This window comes from Sus scrofa, chromosome 7, assembly GCF_000003025.6.
Source record: "Sus scrofa isolate TJ Tabasco breed Duroc chromosome 7, Sscrofa11.1, whole genome shotgun sequence".
NCBI classification, from domain to species: domain Eukaryota; kingdom Metazoa; phylum Chordata; class Mammalia; order Artiodactyla; family Suidae; genus Sus; species Sus scrofa.
Window position 1 is genome coordinate 57,040,208 of NC_010449.5, and position 19,292 is coordinate 57,059,499.

General features: G+C 37.8%; 1 protein-coding gene across 4 annotated transcripts; it reads left to right on the forward strand.

Annotated features, from left to right (window-relative positions):
- On the forward strand, window positions 665-18,070 carry RCN2 (reticulocalbin 2). 4 transcript variants are annotated; one of them, XM_021098025.1, is made up of 7 exons: window positions 665-1,013; window positions 1,411-1,516; window positions 4,691-4,887; window positions 11,488-11,589; window positions 15,331-15,427; window positions 16,586-16,725; window positions 17,240-18,070. In XM_021098025.1, the coding sequence occupies exons 1-7, from the start codon at window positions 870-872 to the stop codon at window positions 17,390-17,392; spliced, it is 939 nt and encodes a 312-aa protein (XP_020953684.1). In that variant the 5' UTR covers window positions 665-869; the 3' UTR covers window positions 17,393-18,070. The 4 variants fall into 4 exon arrangements, with proteins under 4 accessions (XP_020953684.1, NP_001231113.1, XP_005656339.1 ...); NM_001244184.1 differs by having other exon boundaries at window positions 669-1,013; window positions 11,476-11,589; window positions 16,583-16,725; XM_005656282.3 differs by having other exon boundaries at window positions 674-1,013; window positions 11,476-11,589.

Consider the following 19,292-nt stretch of genomic DNA (forward strand, 5'->3'; position numbering starts at 1 on the left):
CCTAGGTATTTAGTAAGCTGTTCCTTCTGCGCAACCATCTTTTGCTTTTCTACCCACATGATGTAAGCTTACATTAATTGAACACTTTATATTACATTATTTTATTTAATCCTCACAACTCTTAGGTAGTCTTACTACCATGCCCATACAAAGGGAGCAAAACAGGTTTCAGAGGCCAAGCAATTTGGCGAAGTTGCAAAATTGAGCATCAGATACAAATGTCTGGCTGCAATACTTGGGTTCTTTGGTCCTGCTGTGGGAAATGGATACTGTTTGTTGGTTCATCAAAGCAAAGATTTTCCTAGATATTGTATCATCTTCACCCAAATCTCTAGGCTTTCTCATTGATGGAAGCCGTGCGGGCACATGGCATGGACAGGGAGCTTCTGGCAGGAACCAGGCTGACGGAAAGAGGGCGGAGGTAACGTGGGGGGGGGGATGTTTTTTGGAGGGTGTCGTGGCGCAGCGAAAGGCACCCGCGGGTGTCTCCGCTCCCGGCCGCCCCCTCAGCCTCCTCCAAGCCTCCTCCAAGCCAAGCCTCCAGGCCCGCAGCTTACAGCAGAATCTCCGCGGCCCGCCCCCAGCGCAGTGCGGTCCAATCAGCGCCCCGGCCTGACGCCCTGCCCCTCTGACGGGGCTATATAGGCCTCGGCCTTAGCAGTACCTCCACAGTAGTCGCTTGGGCCTCAGCCTGTGAGCTCCTGGAAAGGCGGCCGCCACCCCCTCCGCGTTCCGTTACCCCCACCTTACGTACGCCGCGCCGCCTTTCTGCGGCCGCCTGCGCAGCGCCGCGGCCGGCCTGGGCCTCCGCCCGCCTCTCTCTTTCCCTCTCTCCGAACCTCTGTGTGTGTCCGCGGCGGGCCGGCGCGATGCGGCTGGGCCCGAAGCCCGCCACGCTGGGGCTGCTGCTGCTGTGCGCCGTGGCAGCCGGCGCCGGGGAGGCTGAAGAGCTGCACTACCCGCAGGGAGAGCACCGCACCGACTACGACCGCGAGGCGCTGCTGGGCGGCCAGGTGAGGCGGCCAGGCCCGGGCTGGGAGGTCCGGGCCTTGCACCGCTGCTGCCGCGGGCTTTGTCCCGGGACAAAGGGGGCGACCGGGCGAGGCCTGGCTGAGGCAGCCTGACAATGGGGGCCGGGTGGGGCGCCACTCACTCTCAGGAGGACCCCTGGGGGTGTAAGCCTAGGAAAATAGCGTGGCCCGGTAGCAGAAGGATCTCTTTTACCCTCCTTAACGAGGAGCAGGATCACTGAGGGTGTGTAGGGGGCAGGGACCTTGGGGAGCAGGTGTGAATCACCCCAAAGCCCCTCGGTAAGAGAGGCTTCTGGTAGCTCTTTTTCTCCACCATTTTGCCCTCCTGCTAGTAATGCTTGACTCCCCCCTGTGTGTCGCTTACTCCCCCCCACCAAAGGAAGAAGTCGATGAATATGTTAAACTCGCCCCTGAAGAGCAACAAAAAAGACTGAAGTCAATCATAAAGAAAATTGACTTGGACTCAGATGGCTTTCTCACCGAAAGTAAGGACGTCCTACACAACTAACAATGGAGACATCCCTTTGCAGGAGGCAGAAATGCAAACACTTAAGCAGGGTGTCTGTTGAGTGTAGATTGCTAGTGTTCCAACCAATTAGAGGCACTGTGTGAGAGGCGGAAAAGGACATGGGTGAATAGATTTTACACCTGGAGATCTTTAGACGTAGGCTATCGAGTAACACTGTGCTTTCCTCAGTAGTGTCATTAACATCACTGACCCTGCATACGGTACATGCAAGTCATACCTAGAGCAAACTCCCTGTTCCTCTCACATGACTTTGTATCAATATCAACTGTATGATTCATTTTAGAGAAGCATGCTAAAAACCTTAAGGCATTAAGTAGTTTATTGCTCTTTTGATACATGCTTCATTTTGGAACTTGTTTCTTTTTACAAGCAAGTAGAAAAAGACCTGTTGCATACAAGTTATGTTTATCACAAGTTATTATAGCTGTTAGGGGTCTTGGAATCATTATGTCCACCTTTCTTTGTAGAGATGAAGAAGCTGAAGCCCAGAGGTGTAAGTGTTTTGCTCAAATGAGTGGCAAAGCCAGGACTAGAATCCATATCTCCTGATCTTAATTCAGTCTTTAATATCCTTCATTAAAAAAAAAAAAAAATCTGAGTGCTCTTAAGTAGGTTCTAGAGTCAGAAACAAATGCATGGATTATTAAAAGAATATTCTAAATAAATTGCTGTGCAGCTGCCTCTCCTCATTGCTTAATTCATGTGATGAAGCCTATCAACTTTCCAAGTTGATCCTCAACAAAAATTCAGGAGCTGTTTTGCTATAACTCTTCTTTAAATGCTGCTCAGCATCTGAAGAATGAAGTTGCTGGAGAGAAAGTTACGACCTGGTAAATTTAAGCTGTGTTGTCAGTAAAGTATTCACATTGATGCCCTCAGGAATATTAAGGTTTTGTTCCTTCTATTTAAACAAGGGAACCTTTAGACTAACTATCCAATAAGAATAGGTCCATCTTTGGTTACACTAGAAAACACACAAAACAAGTTGATTTGGAAGATTTGGTGGTATCTGTCCATAAGGGCTTACATTATGTTCAAATATTTGTCAACTTTTTAAAAAATTAAAATTGAAAGGAACCAAGTCCAAATCTTCATTTTATAGATGAGGAAACAAAACCTTGAGAAGGTAAACTACCTTATGGCAGAGCTGAAATGTGAACCCCTGATTCTGGTCTCTGTTCCATTTTGTGTTCTGTTATGCTATGATGATCATTCTACCTAAGGACTCCTCTGGCAATTTTGTTTGCATTTTAAGGTCCAGAACTGGACTCAGGTTCTTGAGAAACGGCAAAGTTCAGTAGAAGGAGTTTGGGGTTTGAAGCCAAACAGGTTTGAATCTGGATTCTGCTGCTTACTAGCAGTGGGTCCTCAATTCCAAACCTCAGTTTCCTGAACTGTAAACAGTGATTATAATTGTCTTCTTTTGAAGATTAGAGACAATGTATATAGAGGACCTGATATAGTACTTCTTCAATACATGGTTGCCATAATTATTCTGCCCTGACTTAGAGTTTCAGGAGATCAGGAGAGACAAAGTATCTTTACTTCCTATTCATCTGACCTCCCCCAAACCAACAGAGGAGTACCACTCTTTAGACCAAATGGTGTATTATCTTTAAATCAAATGGTGTACTCTTTTTTTTTTTTTTTAATCTTTTTTTGTCTTTTTTTGCCTTTTTAGGGCCGCACTTGCGGCATGTGGAGGTTCCAGGCTAGGGATCCAATCAGAGTTACAGCTGCTGGCTGCACCACAGCCATAGCAACACCAGATCTGAGCTGCACCTGCGGCCTCCACCACAGCTCACAGCACGCTGGGGATCCTTAACCACTGAGTGAGGCCAGGGACCAAACCCGCAACCTCATGGTTCCTAGTTGGATTCGTTTCCGCTGAGCCACAATGGAAACTCGCAAATGGTGTACTCTTGCTGTCCTTGCAAATATTCATGTTTTTCTTCCCCCACCTCCTTTTTCTTATAATTCTCTATGAATAGATTTTTTTTTTTTTGGCTGTGCTCAAGGCATGTGCAAGTTCCCAGGCCAGTGGCTGAACCCGCACCACAGCAATGACCCAAGCCGCTGTAGTAACAGGGATCCCTAACCCTCTACGCCACAAAATAACTCCTCTATGAATGGATTTTTAAAAGTTGCTCTGCAAGTGGACAGTTGAGATTTGGAAACTTCCCCCCTATGTCTTCAGGTACCCAGCAAAGACAGATAGCTTTTTATGATTTATAAACGGCCTAAATCATAATTGCTACCCATAACTTTGTTTTATGATGTAGTTAAAGGGAATGTACTGTAACAATGTTCTTAAACTTCAGTCACATGACTACCTTTTCACAAGTTAGGCCGTATTTATTTACCTATTATTTCTTTAATGTAGTCTTGATTCAAGTCAATGTAAAATGATTTTAAAGAAAAACCTTTGCTCATAAGTGAAGAACACTTTTTTCCATAACATATTAAAATAAATGGGTAGGAGTTCCCAGTGGTTAACGAATCCGACTAGGAACCATGAGGTTGCGGGTTCGATCCCTGCCCTTGCTCAGTGGGTTAACGATCCCGAGTTGCCATGGCTGTGGTGTAGGCCGGTGTCCACAGCTCAGATTAGACCCCTAGCCTGGGAACCTCCATATGCCGAGGGAGCGGCCCAAGAAACGGCAAAAAGACAAAAATAAATAAAATAAAATAAATGGGTAGTTATTCAAGTATTTGTGCTTCCTGAGAGATCTGTGAAAGTCAACAACAAAAGTTATCTGCAGTTTTTTGGATAAGATTTTTTAAAAGTCAAGCGCTATTTTGGACAATTGGTTTATTTAATAAATACTTGTTGAGTTGGGAGCTTTCAAGGCATTTGGAGTACCTCAGTGAACAAAACATACCAAAACTCTCTGTACTCAAAGAGTTTATGTTCTATGTAGATCACATATTATAATATTCTTAGATTTCAAACAGCTCTCCCTGCCTCCTACTCCTATTTTATGAATACAGCTAGGTCAGTTCTCAGTCACTGTTTGTAAACACTAAAGTTGTTTTTTTTTTTTTTTCTCCTTTTAAAGAAGGTTTAAAAATCCTCACTTAAGTATCAGAATTATTGTCACATTCATTGTGTTCTGGGAAATTCTCGTAGGTGAACTTAGTTCATGGATTCAAATGTCTTTTAAACATTATGCTATGCAAGAAGCAAAACAGCAGTTTGTTGAATATGATAAAAACAGTGATGGTAGTGTGTCATGGGATGAATACAACATTCAGATGTATGATCGTGTGATCGACTTTGATGAGAACACTGCCCTGGATGATGCAGAAGAGGAGTCTTTTAGGCAGGTGAGTACCTGGGCATAAACTTCCTTTTGATCATATCGGTTCACTTTACCTTTCTTGCATGAATGAGCACAGAAAGGCCTGAGGTCATAGACTGGATTGCCTTGTTCTCTAGGCAATCACCTGTTCCACTTCACTGGTTATTTTGATGGTTTCCTCTGTGGCCAGATTTCGGTCTCTTGTTGTGGACCACCGCAGTTATCCTTGCATTTGTCTTTCTCAGCTGCATCATTTGTCCTCATTTCCAGAGTTGCTTTTTTAGTGTATTTTGAATATGTATCTCAATATTTTCTTTTTTATGTTATTGAACAATCAGGGTGTTTTTGTTGTTTTAATTTTTTGGCTGTGGCTGCCACATTTGGAAGTTCCTGCCCCAGAGATCAAACCCGTGCCACATCAGTGAAACAGGCAGATCCTTAACCCACTGCTCCATGAGGGAACTCCATGAACAGTTAGTTTTATGTCATATTTATTAGGAAGGCTATAGAGGCTCATGTTCATTTTTGAGCACATAGTCAAAAATAACTCTAAAATTGTTAAAAATTGTAAAATACACATAAAATTGACCATTTTAACCACTTTTAAGTGTGCAATTCAATATTGTTTAGTACCTTTACCTTGTTAGGCACTCAATCTCCAGAATCCCTTTCATCTTGCAAAACTGAAACTCTAAACCCATTAAACAACTCCCCGTTTCCGCTTCCCCCAGCCCCTGGCAACTACCACCTACTTTCTGCCTCTAAATTCAACTACTCTAGGTACTTTACATAAGTGGAATCATGCAGTATTTGTCTTTTTGTGACTGGCTTATTTCACTTAACATTCTCAAGTTTAATCCATGTTGTAGTATGTCTCAGAATTTCCTTTTAAAGACAATAATATTCCATTCTAGGTATATATAACATTTTGTTTATCCTTTTATCAGTCAGTGGACCATTAAGTTGCTTCAGCCTTTTTGGCTATTGTGAGGAATGTTGCTATGAACATGAGTGTACAAATATTTCTTTGAGGCCCTGCCCTCTTTTGGATGTATATCCAGAAGGGAATTGCTGGATCATATGGTAACTCTATTTTTTAATTTTCTGAGAAATGGTAGCATTGTCTTCCATAGTGGCTGCACCATTTTAAATAACTTATTTTTAAAGATTCACTGTCACTATGAGTTGTGGTACTGTTGTGTCTTATAATGTAATTGGTTGAAATATTTTTCTTAAGTTGAAGAAAATATTTAGGAATAGGAACTTTTAAAGATGATTACTATAAGCTTGAAAAATTGCTGTCTCAAATATTTTTTTTAATCTCAGAGGTAATTTTAAAGACTTTTTGAAAAAGAGCTTTTGGCATGTGGACAAAATAAAACCAAACACCTTGTTGCAAAATAATGTATCCCAACATCTTAGTCAAGGATGCTTAGAAAACATTTGGGCCTCCTCTGTTCTTTAACTTATATGTCACATTATATATAAGTATCTACCTTTTAGTTTTTAAACTGAAACTAAGCTTTGGCCATATTTTATCATTGTATGTGCTGTTTATTTTAGAATCGTATCTGATCATATCTGTAGGCCATCACTAACTCAAAATCAGATGTTTCTCTGCTAATGATTATGTACACGCTACACATGTACTGCCAGTGTGGAGGTTAAGGGCTTCAGCTTTGGAGTGTGTCTGCTTGGCTTTACATTGAGCTAATTTTACTTAATAGTTGTGTGGTTTTATGTAAGTTAAACCCCCTTTTGCCTCAGTTTCCTCATATCAAAAAATGGGGATGATAATAATATGGGTAAATAGTAATAAATAGTAGCAGTTGGACTGGTAAGCTCTGTGTTGATTTGAAAGAATATTGTTGAAGAAAACTTGTGTGATTCACCTAAGTTTATCTTGCATATTTATGTACAGTCAGCTTTTGAAAGTTGTTTAGGCATTTGTTAACTTTATCAGCTTTAGATTAGTTAGGATTCAATTTATAGAGAAAAAATATTTCTTTTTTTTTCTTTTTTTTTCTCCTTAATTTGGGTCTTCATCTTATAGCAGACTGAAAAGAGTATAAATCAGTCTTTTCACTATTTAGCACTAAAAAGAAAACAAATGATGATAATGAGATTTGGGATTTGCCTGTCTACTTGTTATTATTCTCCTTTACTGTAGGAATTAACTCATCTTCAAAGCATCATTCGAGATTCGAGACTTTTCTAAAACTATTGTGTGATATTATGACTTCCCTACCAGGGAACAACATAGAAGTTAAATACGGTATTTTTAAATCTTACTAGAATTAGATCCTGTGTCCTTTTTTTTTTTTTTTTTTCCTTTTGGCACTCAAAAGATTTAATTACTAGCCCATCAGAAAGTAAGAAATATGTGCATTTTTTAAAAAATCTGTATTCTTCCAGAGGTAGGGGGTGTGATGTAATAATATACAATGCTGTTGAGACAAAAATCTTCATTTTGAAGAGAAAAATGACTCATTAATATAAACTATTTATGAACAGTTTTTCTTTCAAAAGATGTTAGATTCTAATGTAATGATTCCCACCCAGGTACTCAGTACGTATTGATTATAAAACTCCACTTTTAAAGAAGGAATTAGATGGACCTAATTGAACACTTCTCAATGGGAATCCTATTGGTTATTCTTTGACAACTCAGTAATGTTTTTACATGAAGTTCTATTTTTAATACTTTATTTGATATATATATATGTGTGTGTGTGTGTGTGTGTGTGTCACTAAAAGTGGATATGGGGTGTGAAGATGAACCCAGAAACAGTTGCCCTTATTTTTCAAAATAAAAAATCAAGGATGAAGAATGAATCAATCTGTATCAAAGTTACATACTAAACATTATACTGTAAATAAAACAACCATAAAAAATTAATTGGATATCTAAATAAAATGTAGCATTTCTATATGGAAAGCTATAAAAGCAAAAAGCAATTTGATACCTGAATTTATTCTTTCTAATATTTTCATATAGAGAATAGAGATAACCTGGAAATGCCTGAAAAAGCATTTCTTTAGATCAGATGAAGAAGTATAGTCAGCACCTTTAAGCAGGATAATTAAAGTTTGAGGACCTACCTGGCTCAACTGCTCTAACTTCTCAAGCTAGCTGCTGAATATGCATATATAAGCAGTATTTATTTATGTAAGATATAATCTTGCATGTGGCTAATCAGAATTTTTAAGACCTGGACTTTTTGTTCTGCTGTCACAGGTTATATATTTCCTCGTGTAAAATCTTTAGTCTACCAAAAGATGGCAGTTTTGTTCTTCAGAAGTTTCTGTTACAGTATTAAAAAAAATGATTATGGTAGTTTCTTTCTACCTTCCACTAGAACATTAGTTTTTATACAGAAGAAAAAAAGGGTTGAGGTTTTTATGAAACTGGCAGTCTTTTGTGTTATCTTTTAGAAATTTGCAACTTTGAAAAAAAGGTCTTTCTCTGTATTGGCTTCTTTAATATGAGTCTTTCTTGTGTTCTTCAAATGACCATGATTAAAACTTTTTAAAAAATCACACTATTCATTTTATTAAAAATCTGAGAAATATAAACCAGAAAACTACTTAAAAAAAAAGAAAGAAAGAAAGAAAGAAACCTTGGCCATTGAAAGAGATCCTTTCTTTCCATAGGCAAATTTGGCCAAGTTCAGCTCCCTCTGCTGAAACATGGACCTTTTTGCTCCAAGCTGAAGGGTTCTTTCATAAGGAAATCTAAGCACTTAGTATTTTGAATAGTGATTTATTCAAAAAGAACTTGATCACTCTACAAAGTACCTCAGGTTCTTGTTTTTCGGCTTTCCCTCATGTTAAAGCTGAACATAACATGTAAATTATTTTGGTCTGATTATTTAAAGTTATGAAATAGTAAGTTAAAAGGATCTGTTTGGAAACAAGTTTAGTGGTTTTTTGTTTTTTGGGTTTTTTTCCTCGTAATGATTGGGTGTCTACAACTGGCTAGTGGAATCTGGATGTTTAAAAGACAAATTCTTTGGGGAAGCAGTGAGCCTCTCCACTGTAAATCAGTCATCATAAAAGAACTAGTGTTTTGGTAAATGACTGTTACCTAACTTCTATTCTAAAAAGCCAAAAAGAGCATTTCTTTTCAATAGTGAAATACATAAATTAAAAGCTTCTAAAATATTTGAAATTGTGCTTTTTAAAAAATATGCAGTTTAATTCACATCAGTTTATAGAAAGGAAAGTTATTCCCAGGAATTCTCAAAATGGGATGTATGTAATATTAGCAATTTGCCACTCTTGGCTTCCAAGGCTCTTGATTATAGATTTATCTTTGAGAAATTCGTTAAAAGCAGTCTTGCCCCTAATTAGCTGCCACTTCTTGTTTTCCTAGTAGAGGGAGATGGGCATGAGAAAGTAGAGAAGGGTGTGGTTATTTAACCTCAGCCTCAAAATAGGCCCATTTCAGCTGTCGATGTGCTTTATTTGGACATAGAGAATGAACAGTAGACATCCAAATATTATGTATATTTACCAAAAGTATTCTCATTAGAGGACATTTTTTTTTTTTTGAAGCCTGTTTTTGAAAAATCAATTTGAAGACCACAAACACTTAGGCATACCAAAGAATTAATACATAGTCTAAATTTATTGCGTTGGGGGCATTCAAAAAAGTATTGAGATTGTTAAAGAAGACAATGTTGAGTACTGTAGAAAGAACAAGGAGGATCCAAGTTCAATGTTAGCTGTGTGTGTAACATCCCTTTCAATAAATCACTTTAATCTCAGTTTCTCTTTCAATAATAGTAATATGTAACTTTTTTTAATAGCTAATACTTAACAGTTCTAATTGCTTGATAGGAATTCTTATCCCAGTTGCTTAATAGAGATTTTTTTGTTATTTATTTTGTTATAAATTATTCGGTTTATTTAAATTAAAAAAAATAGTTTGTCAATTTCTCTCACTCTCCCTCCCCCACCTCTGGCAACTACCAGTCTGTTCTCTGTATCTGTGAGCTTAGTTTTGGGGCCTTTTTGTCTTTTTTTTTTTTTTTTTTTTTTTTTTGATTCCACATATAATCAATCATACAGTATTTGTCTTTCTCTGATTTGTTTCACTTAGCGTAACACCTTTGAGGTACATCCATGTTGTATCAAAAGGCAAGATTTGGCATTCCCATCGTGGCTCAGCAGAAACAAATCTGACTAGCATCCATGAGGATGCAGGCTCAATCCCTGGCCTCGCTCAGTGGGTTAAGGATCTAGCATTGCTGTGAGCTGTGATGTAGGTTGCAGATGCGGCTTGGATCCCTTGTTGCTGTGGCTGTGGTGTAGGCCAGCAGCTAAGGCTCCAATTCAACCCCTAGCCTGGGAAACTCCATGTGCCTCGAGTGTGGCCCTAAAAAGACAAAAATAAAAAATTAAAAGGATGGATAAGCAATGAGATCCTGCCTCTAGCACGGGGAACCATATTTAGTCACTTATGGAGCATGATAATGTGAGAAAAAGAATGTATATATATGTATATATGACTAGATCACCTTGCTGTACATACTAGGAAGGAAATTGACAACACTAGACCAGCTATAATGGAAAAAAAATCAAAAGGCAGGATTTACTCTTTTTATGGATGAATAATACTCCATGATAATATTCCACATAAATGTGTATATATTTATAGATATATATATATCCACACACACACCATAATTTCTTTATCCATTCATCCATCAATGGATATAAGTTGTTTCCATATGTTGGCTATTGTAAATAATGTTCATATATCTTTTTTACTTTTGTATTTTCATTTTTTTGAATAAATACCCAGAAGTAGAATTGTTGGATCAGATGCGAGTTCTATTTTAATTTTTTGAGGAATCTCCATAGTGTTTTCCATAGTGGCTCCATCAATTTACAGTCTTACCAACAGTGCACAAATATTCTCTTTTCTCTGCATCTTTGCCAACACTCCTTATTTGTCTTTTTATAACAGCCAGGTGTCAGGTGGTAACTTTTTATGATTCTGATTTTCAATTCCCTGATGATTTATGATGCTGAGCATCTTTTCATGTACCTCTTTGCCATTTGTATGTCTTTGGAAAATGTCTCCTCAGATACGCTCATTTTTCAGTTGGACTGTTTGGTTTTTTGCTGTTGAGTTACATGCGTTCTTTATATATTTTGGATATTAGCCTCTTATCAGATAAATGATTTGCAAATATTTTCTCCCATTTGGCTTTCATTTTGTTGATGGTTCCTTTTGCTGTGCAGAAGGGTTTTAGTTTGATATAGTCCCACTCGTTTATTTTTGCTTTTGTTGCTTTTGGTGTCAGATTATCCATATAGTTGAGGATACCAGAGAAGTTAAGCAATTTGCCCTAAGTAACAAACTAGTAAGTGGCATTGTTGGAATTCGGATCAGAGTCTCTCTGACTGTAGAGCCTGTGTCTCTATTACTGCTTCTAATAAATGTTTATTTGTTCAACTTACCTCAACAGGATGATGTGAAAATAAAATATGATAATGGATGTAAATATATTTTAGATTTCACATAGTTTGCTTTTTTCAAAATATTTTTAATGATCTGGTATGAATGAGAGCCTTAAGCATGTTCAATATTTAATTTTCAAAGCTTCATTTAAAGGACAAGAAGAGATTTGACAAAGCCAACCAGGATTCAGATCCCGGTTTGAATCTTGAAGAATTTATTGCTTTTGAGCATCCAGAAGAAGTTGATTATATGACGGTAAGGAAAAAAACTTTCAAGATAATTATTGAATGGTCAAAACTTTAAAACTTGCTTTAAACAAGTTTTAACAAGTTTAAACAAGTTTTAATTACAAAGTAATTAAAGTGTATAGCAAACAGAACTTTGGGACACAGGAAGATCCAAACTTTTCCCTGCTTAAGATAAGGAGTGGAAAGAAGGAGGTTTTCTGGTGGGGTTGGCGGGGCGGGGGTGGGAGGCGCTTATTGGGACAGAAAAGGTAAGAGGTTTTTTAAATATCTGTAATATATTTGAGCATCAGGCTTTCCCTGGCTAGTTTCTCTTCATAACCAGAGTATCTTCAGTACCTTCCTTGTTCTTTTGTAGCTTTCTGACTTGTCTCTAGTTTTTCAATATTAGTAACATTAGAGCTTCCTATTTAGTTTACAGCATCATTAGTGAAAACCTTTGGACTAGGAACACCTATCATGTTTGGGGTGTGTGTGGGGGTGTGGGGGGTGCAGCTGCTAATGATTAATAATGTTTTTGCAACTTTAGACATAATAGGTCCTCTCATACTCTTGGAACTTAAAAGAAGTACTGGCTCTTCAAAATTTTGTTGAACTCTAGGCTTAAATCAACATTAATAATTAAGTCCCAGCTATGACTTGGTAAGCTTCTCGAGAGCAGAAACTGTCATATTGGAGGGTAAAGATTAATATAACAAATGGCTTTTAAAAAATAGACTAAATATTTATATTGAGGTCTGTTGCCTGGCATCAACCTCCAGCTATGTGGCTTGGTTCCCTGGATATTTCAGGGAGGGAAGACGTAGCTTGTTGTTTAATGGGTCAAGGTCAGAGGCTGCCACCTTGGGAGCAGGCTGCAGATACTTCTTTCTCTATAGCTGGGTGGCAAGACATTACCATTAGTACCAATTCTCTTGCCATTGTGAGACTTTTGATTTTCAACTTGGTACAAAATATACAACCTCTTTTAAGAACATTGCTGGGCACATTTTGTTTCAGGGCCAAAATTAAGTTGAGCCAAATGAATTGAGTACTAGCACGTACAGCAGAGGATGTTGGGTTTTATTATCTGGGGAATAAGGAACAGTTAAGGACTGAGGAGGGAAATGACCAGTGAAAGCAATGAAATAATTTAAGCATCATGTGTTATGGCCCTGGAATATAAAGTGGCAATGGAATGAAATAGACTCGAGCAACATTTTGAAGAAAACATAGATGGGAATGAGGACTGACCAAGCATGGGGAGAGTCAGATGACTGAGCTTTGGGGTTTGTGTCACAATGATACAAAGGAAATATTAGTGCAGAATGGAGCATGTCAGGATGTGGAAGGGTGTTCTTTGTACTGGCAGCATATAAGGTGTGTGACCGTAAGTGATGTGTCATTCAGAAACGCTTCATTAATTCCTATTTACCTTAATTGTATTTATGTATCCCTTTTTCCCTTTAAGGGTATATTTGATAAAGGACAGGCAGGGGTACAAGATCAACTAAGTGATTCTACTTTCTGCTAGAAATTGAAATTTAAAGATATTTTCAAGGAGTTCCCATTGTGGCTCAGTGGTTAACGAATCTGACTAGGAACTATGAGGTTGCCGGTTTGATCCCTAACCTCGCTCAGTGGGTTAACGATCTGGCATTGCCGTGAGCTGTGGTGTAGGTTGCAGACGAGGCTTGGATCTGGCGTGGCTGTGGCTGTGGTGTGGGCTGGCGGCAACAGCTCCAATTCGACCCTTAGCCTGGGAACCTCCATATACCATGGGTGTGGCCCTAAAAGGAAGCCCCCCCAAATAACAATAATAAAGATATTTTCATTCGTGTAGTTCCAAAAATTATTTTAACCAAAGCAACATTATTGAAATAAGCCTATTGTTTTCAGAGAGGACTGTTCTTTGAGAGGAGAAATATTTATCAGATCACAAACTCCTTTAAAAAATATGATGCAACCAACATCATATGCTATCACTTACATGCGGAATCTAAAAAAAGGACACAATGAACTTCATTGCAGAACAGATAATGACTCACAGACTTTGAAAAACTTAGGTTTTCCAAATGAGACAGATTGGGGGTGGGGGGATGCTCTGGGGTTTGGGGTGGAAATGCTATAAAATTGGGTTTTGATGATTGTTTTACAATTATAAATGGAATAAAATTCATTGAGTAATTATCAAAATATATGATGCAAACTGTGTACCCAGTCCCAGAAAAAATCCATTCTCATGCACATGAAATAATATTGAATTACAATTTCTGGAGAGTCTCAGATCCTCTCTCTAAAACTAATCTTTGGATCTCCAGGTTAAGATCTCCTGGTTTCTATATATAAAATCTGTAATATTTGATTTTCAAAAACTTTAACAATTTGGATTTAAGTGTTATTTCATACAGATGTAGATAAAGCCCCTGGATGTGAGTAGAATTAGAGACTTTTGAGTATAGATTTCATTATGGTGGTGATGCTAGAATCCAGATTGAAAGGTATTCCGGCAGCAGTGGGAAATGAGGAAGTGAGAGGAGTAGATGTAACTTGTGAGAGGAAAAGAAAAACCAGGGTGGTAGTTAAAGAGTGCAACAAAGTCATGGAAATGGAATGTTTAAAGGCATAGAAGAAGGAACTGGTGGAGAAGAGCTGGAGCCTTGGGAAAGGCTGGAGTTCAGAGTGAAAGAATGTACTCAGGAAACAGGGATGTATGGGATCTAGGAAGACAATTAAGGGTTTCTTAATTGAAGAGGGAGAGGGAGCTTTAACTGCTGAGATCAAAGGGAAAGATGAGCGTTCTAGGCATAAAAATAGAGGTAATTAAAGGTGAGGATGCAATGCTAGTGAACAGAGAAGCATTTCAGGAGATCTGCACCATGTTTAGAAAAATAGCAGGGACTTTGCCGAGAGAGTATTGAAGAGAGTTGGGGTGAGGTGCAAAAAAAGTGGGGGTTTCAAAAAACAGCTATAGAGTGTGTGTTAGGGAAACTGAGGCAGAGACAGACTTCCCAGCTTCAGCTTGAGCCCACCAAAGTGGCAAAAAATTAATTTACAAAGACTACGTTTCTATGTTTGTATCTTTCTCTTTTAGACTTTAGGATTCTGGAATAAAGTAGAAAGTGCTATGGGTCTCATGTAAGGGATGGGGATTGGCATGATGATAAGGGTGCGAGGGAATATAGAAATGTAATAGGGGAGTATTGAAGCAGCTGTCCGTTAAACAGGTCATCTTGAGTCAAGTGTAACTAGAAAGGGTGTGATTTTTGGGGTCAGAGAGGATTGATTGGTAAGAATCCTTAATAAGAATGAGGAACAGATTTGGGGGCAGTTTGGGATAGATTGTGAAAGAGGAACCAGGGAGGCTGAGGTTTTAAAGGGGACCGACCCATTTCAGGTTTAGGGGCAGAACATCAGTTCTGTGTAAAGATCTAAGGTTAGGGTTCTTCTGGAGTTGTTAGTAGACAATAAGATATGTCATTCTTTAGAAGGAAGGTAAGGTGCAGAAAATAGTGAGTTTAGTGCTGAGGTTGTTCTGGAGGGTGACATGGAGTTCTCAATAGCAGAAGCTTAAGGATGTTGAATTTAAAGCTACTTAATATTTGGGGTTTTATTCCTTTTTCTAAATTCCAGTGATGAGAATGATTGTCTTGCAAGTATGGACAACCAAAATGATTATTCGTAAAGAAGTTCTATAGTAGGATTCATTCAGACGGTGAAGGGATTGAAACTTTTGTGACTAATTTTTTTCTTATGAATATACATGCAATAGGAATTTGTCATTCAAGAGGCTTTAGAAGAACATGACAAAAATGGTGATGGATTTGTTAGTTTGGAAGAATTCCTTGGTGACTACAGGCGGGATCCAAGTAAGTAGCTTGAGGATGTATGGGGCGGGGGGGAGAAAGAAGTTGAAAGATAGTCTTGTTCATTGCAAGCTCTGTTTGATAGAGAAAAGTGGAACAAGACCTGCCTCATTCTCCTTGTCTTGCCAAGTGAAATAAATACAAGCAAAATAAAGGGACCTTTATTTTATAAATTACAGCTTATCTGAGAATTCTGTTTTGCTCACTTTTGTTCCCTATCTAGATCCAAGCATTTTTCTTCCTTTTCAAACAGATATAATTATCAATTCCAATAGGTGAAGAAATACAGGTTGGTTTTTATTTATTTTTTTTTTTTTTTAGGGCCGCACCCGTGGCATATGGAAGTTCCTGGGCTAGGTGTCGAATCACAGCTACAGCTGCCTGCCTATGCCACAGCCACCAGTGTGGGATCCAAGCCGAGTCTGCAACCTATACCACAGCTCACAGCAACGCTGGATCCTTAAACCACTCAGTGAGGCCAGGGATCAAACCCACATCCTCATGGATACTAGTTGGATTCGTTTCTGCTGAGCCACCATGGGCACTCCTAAAGGTTGATATTTTTAAACAGACCTCTATACCCTTGTATATAGATCTGAAAGAATAAAAAAATATAAAATCCTATAAGTACTGATATAGACTGTGGAAGGTGGCTTACTGAATGTTTGAAGTTGGAGGAGTTTGTGTAGGCAGCTTTTTCTATAAGCAGCTGTCTTTTCAGAATTTTTGCTTAAAAGCGTCACTTGCTGTGAATGTTACTTTAAAATTATGCATGGCATTACTTTGTAAGAACATGCAAAACGCTTTAGTTACATGATGTACATAAAAACATTACACAGCTCAAACTGGGGAAAACTATATGAGAACAAGTAGTAGCAGTTGACAAAATTACTAGTTTATGATAATATGCAACAATTTAAAACTGAGTCTTTATACTTGTATATCACTTTTGAAAATTACTATGGAGTTTGTACTTCTTTCAGGACTTTTCAGTTAAATAGTTCTGTTTCTTTGGGCCTCCTTTGTGTGGTAAGCTTTCATTCATTTCATTTATTCTAGGGCAATACCAAACTTCTTACTGGATACATGTGATATTCTTGTGTATGCATATTTGTGTTCTTGGGTTTTTTGTTTGTTTGTTTTTTTAAATATATTAAGCAGCAAGTGAAGATCCAGAATGGATACTTGTTGAGAAAGATAGATTCCTGAATGACTATGACAAAGATGCTGATGGCAGTCTTGATCCCCAAGAGCTGCTGTCTTGGGTAGTACCCAATAATCAAGGCATTGCACAAGAAGAGGTGAGTGTTGCAGAATGACTGTCTCCACATTGGTACTATTGATAATAAAAGAAATGCAAAACCTTAAGCCAGAGAAAGAAGTTATGGAGTTATTTACTTAGGATCAAGGCATTACTCTTTCTTGATTTAAATCCGTGATCTGTTTTAGGTTGTTTTAGATTGCCAAGGAAACAAGGAGGTTGTATGATGTATGAATTCATAGTGTGGTAGAATAATAAAAGTATGTATTTACCTGTAGGGGTTCTAGATGAGTTATATTAATTTTGCTTGACTTTGAGATAATCCTGAATTGGATTTGAGGTGCAAGGAGGCAGAACCCAGCAGAAATTAAGAAAGGGGGTATTGAGAGATGCTGTAGACAGACCCAGTCTCAATGGTTAATATTTTTAGATACTTAGACACTAATGAGTACTTGGCATACCTGAATGGTTTTGACAAATCAAATCACATTAAAATGTGAACATCTTGCTGAAAATGCTTATTACACTTGACACCTTTTTGTTTTGTTTTAAAGGCTCTTCACCTAATTGATGAAATGGATTTGAATAGTGACAGAAAGCTCTCAGAAGCAGAGATTCTGGAGAACCAGGACTTGTTTCTTACCAGTGAAGCCACAGATTATGGCAGACAACTTCATGATGAATATTTCTATCATGATGAGCTTTAATCCCTGGGTGTATCTGAGTAGAGTACTGGCTCCTTTTATAGTTTGTTACCAGCTTTACTTTTGTGATAAAATGTTGATGTTATATTTCACACTAAGTCTTACCACAGTCAAAAGTATCTTAATGTACATTCTAATTTTGGCCTTTTAGAAGAAAAATAAAACAAAACCCTGATATTTATTCAAAATGTATTGAAGAAATGAAACCATATTGTGCCATATGACAACAAAGTCTTTCCTAAATATTCCATCTGTTTGGTACTGTATTGTGGAATATTTGAGTTCTGTTTCCATACTTGAAAAAAATGGGGGATTTTAGAGATGCCTGAACAATATTATTTAAGTAGTATGTGACTGAGCTATCAAGTTTTGTTTTAAGTAGATTTAATTTGGGAACTGACAGAAGGACATTCTTTTTAGACTTAGCATTTTGTTTTAAAACCTTTAAAGGAACCTTAGAAGGACTTATACCTCACATGTTAATGTTGAGAAGTCCTACTTAATTTTAAAATGGTTTCTATAAAGGGTTTTACTGTGTGAAATAGAACTTTATATTTTTGCATATGTATAGATAGTAATTATATTTAATGTGTAACTATAGCATTATGATGTGTGGAATTTGACATTGTCCAGAACTCTTTTCTTTTTGACTGATTAAAAATGAAACGTCCTATCTTTTTATATTTTGGTTTTTTTTTTTTCTTTAATCTTTCAGTTAAACCTTGAATTTAGCAAAAGTTTTATTGTACTGTACATTATCTCACCTCATCCACTCCTGTGTTTGGGAAGTGAATGTTCCCCAAACTGTTAAATTATATTCTTTTTTGTTTGTTTGGTCTTTTTAGAGCCACACTCACTGCATATGGAAGTTCCCGGGCTAGAGTTCAAATCAGAGCTGAGCTGCCAGCCTACACTTCAGCCACACAGCAATATGGGACTTGAGCCACATCTGTTACATACACCACAGCTCACGGCAACGCCAGATCCTTAACCCACTGAGTAAGACCAGGGATCGAACCTGTGTCCTCATGGATGCTAGTCAGATTTGTTTCTGCTGAGCCACAACAGAAACTCCGTTAAATTGTATTCTTATTGCATATTCTTATTTTGCTTTTTTTGATAAAATAATTATAATTGAATGTACACCTGACGCATTTCAGTTGCTATTGTAACAAATAATGGTTTTGCTATTTGGGGCTAAAAATAATCATAAGAATCACAAGTTGAATTCACCAGTAGAGCTGGTTAGTTACCACCAATGAAGCGGTTAGTCATATTAAAATTAAATTATACTTGATAAGCATTTGTCTACACCTAAGTTTAACCTTATTCAGGAAGTCCGCTTACTACCTTTGGGGGAAGTAAGAAAAGTGAGAAGGTGAGAAATTCATTTTTTCCTGTGACTCACAGATAGTTTTTCTTTTTTCTTAAACTACACTTATTTGTGGGTAAAGAGGTCAGCTATGCATTCTGTTAATCTTTTTCCAATATAAAGTTGTCTGTTTCATAGCATTGGTGGGCTCAGCAAGTCCTTATGCATATTAGAGAAAACCTGAAGCTCTTTTCTGACAGAATTAACTGAATCTGCTTACCTTACATCTACTGATGAAGGTTGCGAATGCAGATTGTAAACTTTCACACTTTAATGATAGCTTGCTTACCCTGGTATCTAAAGTACATGGTTTTCATTTTACAACACCTGTCCAGCTTTTTAAGAATTAAAGCAATACTATTATTACTCATCTGTCACTCGTCAGCCTTGCTGAAATTGGGATATTTGTAATAACCAGTCTGATTATTAGCTTGCTAAGCATTTGATTTTCTTACTAAATTCTCCAAAATCTATGCCAGAATTGTTAGATCATCAGATATGGCTTTTTATTTTAATCTTTATTTTTATGGC

What these genes read in the sequence shown, in the direction of transcription:
- RCN2 (NM_001244184.1), top strand. Translation starts at nt 870, where the DNA reads ATGCGGCTGGGCCCGAAGCCCGCCACGCTGGGGCTGCTGCTGCTGTGC. An exon ending in AAGAGGAGTCTTTTAGGCAG is followed by an intron (nt 4,888 to 11,475) that starts GTGAGTACCTGG and finishes TAATTTTCAAAG; the next exon opens with CTTCATTTAAAGGACAAGAA. An exon ending in TGACTACAGGCGGGATCCAA is followed by an intron (nt 15,428 to 16,582) that starts GTAAGTAGCTTG and finishes AAATATATTAAG; the next exon opens with CAGCAAGTGAAGATCCAGAA.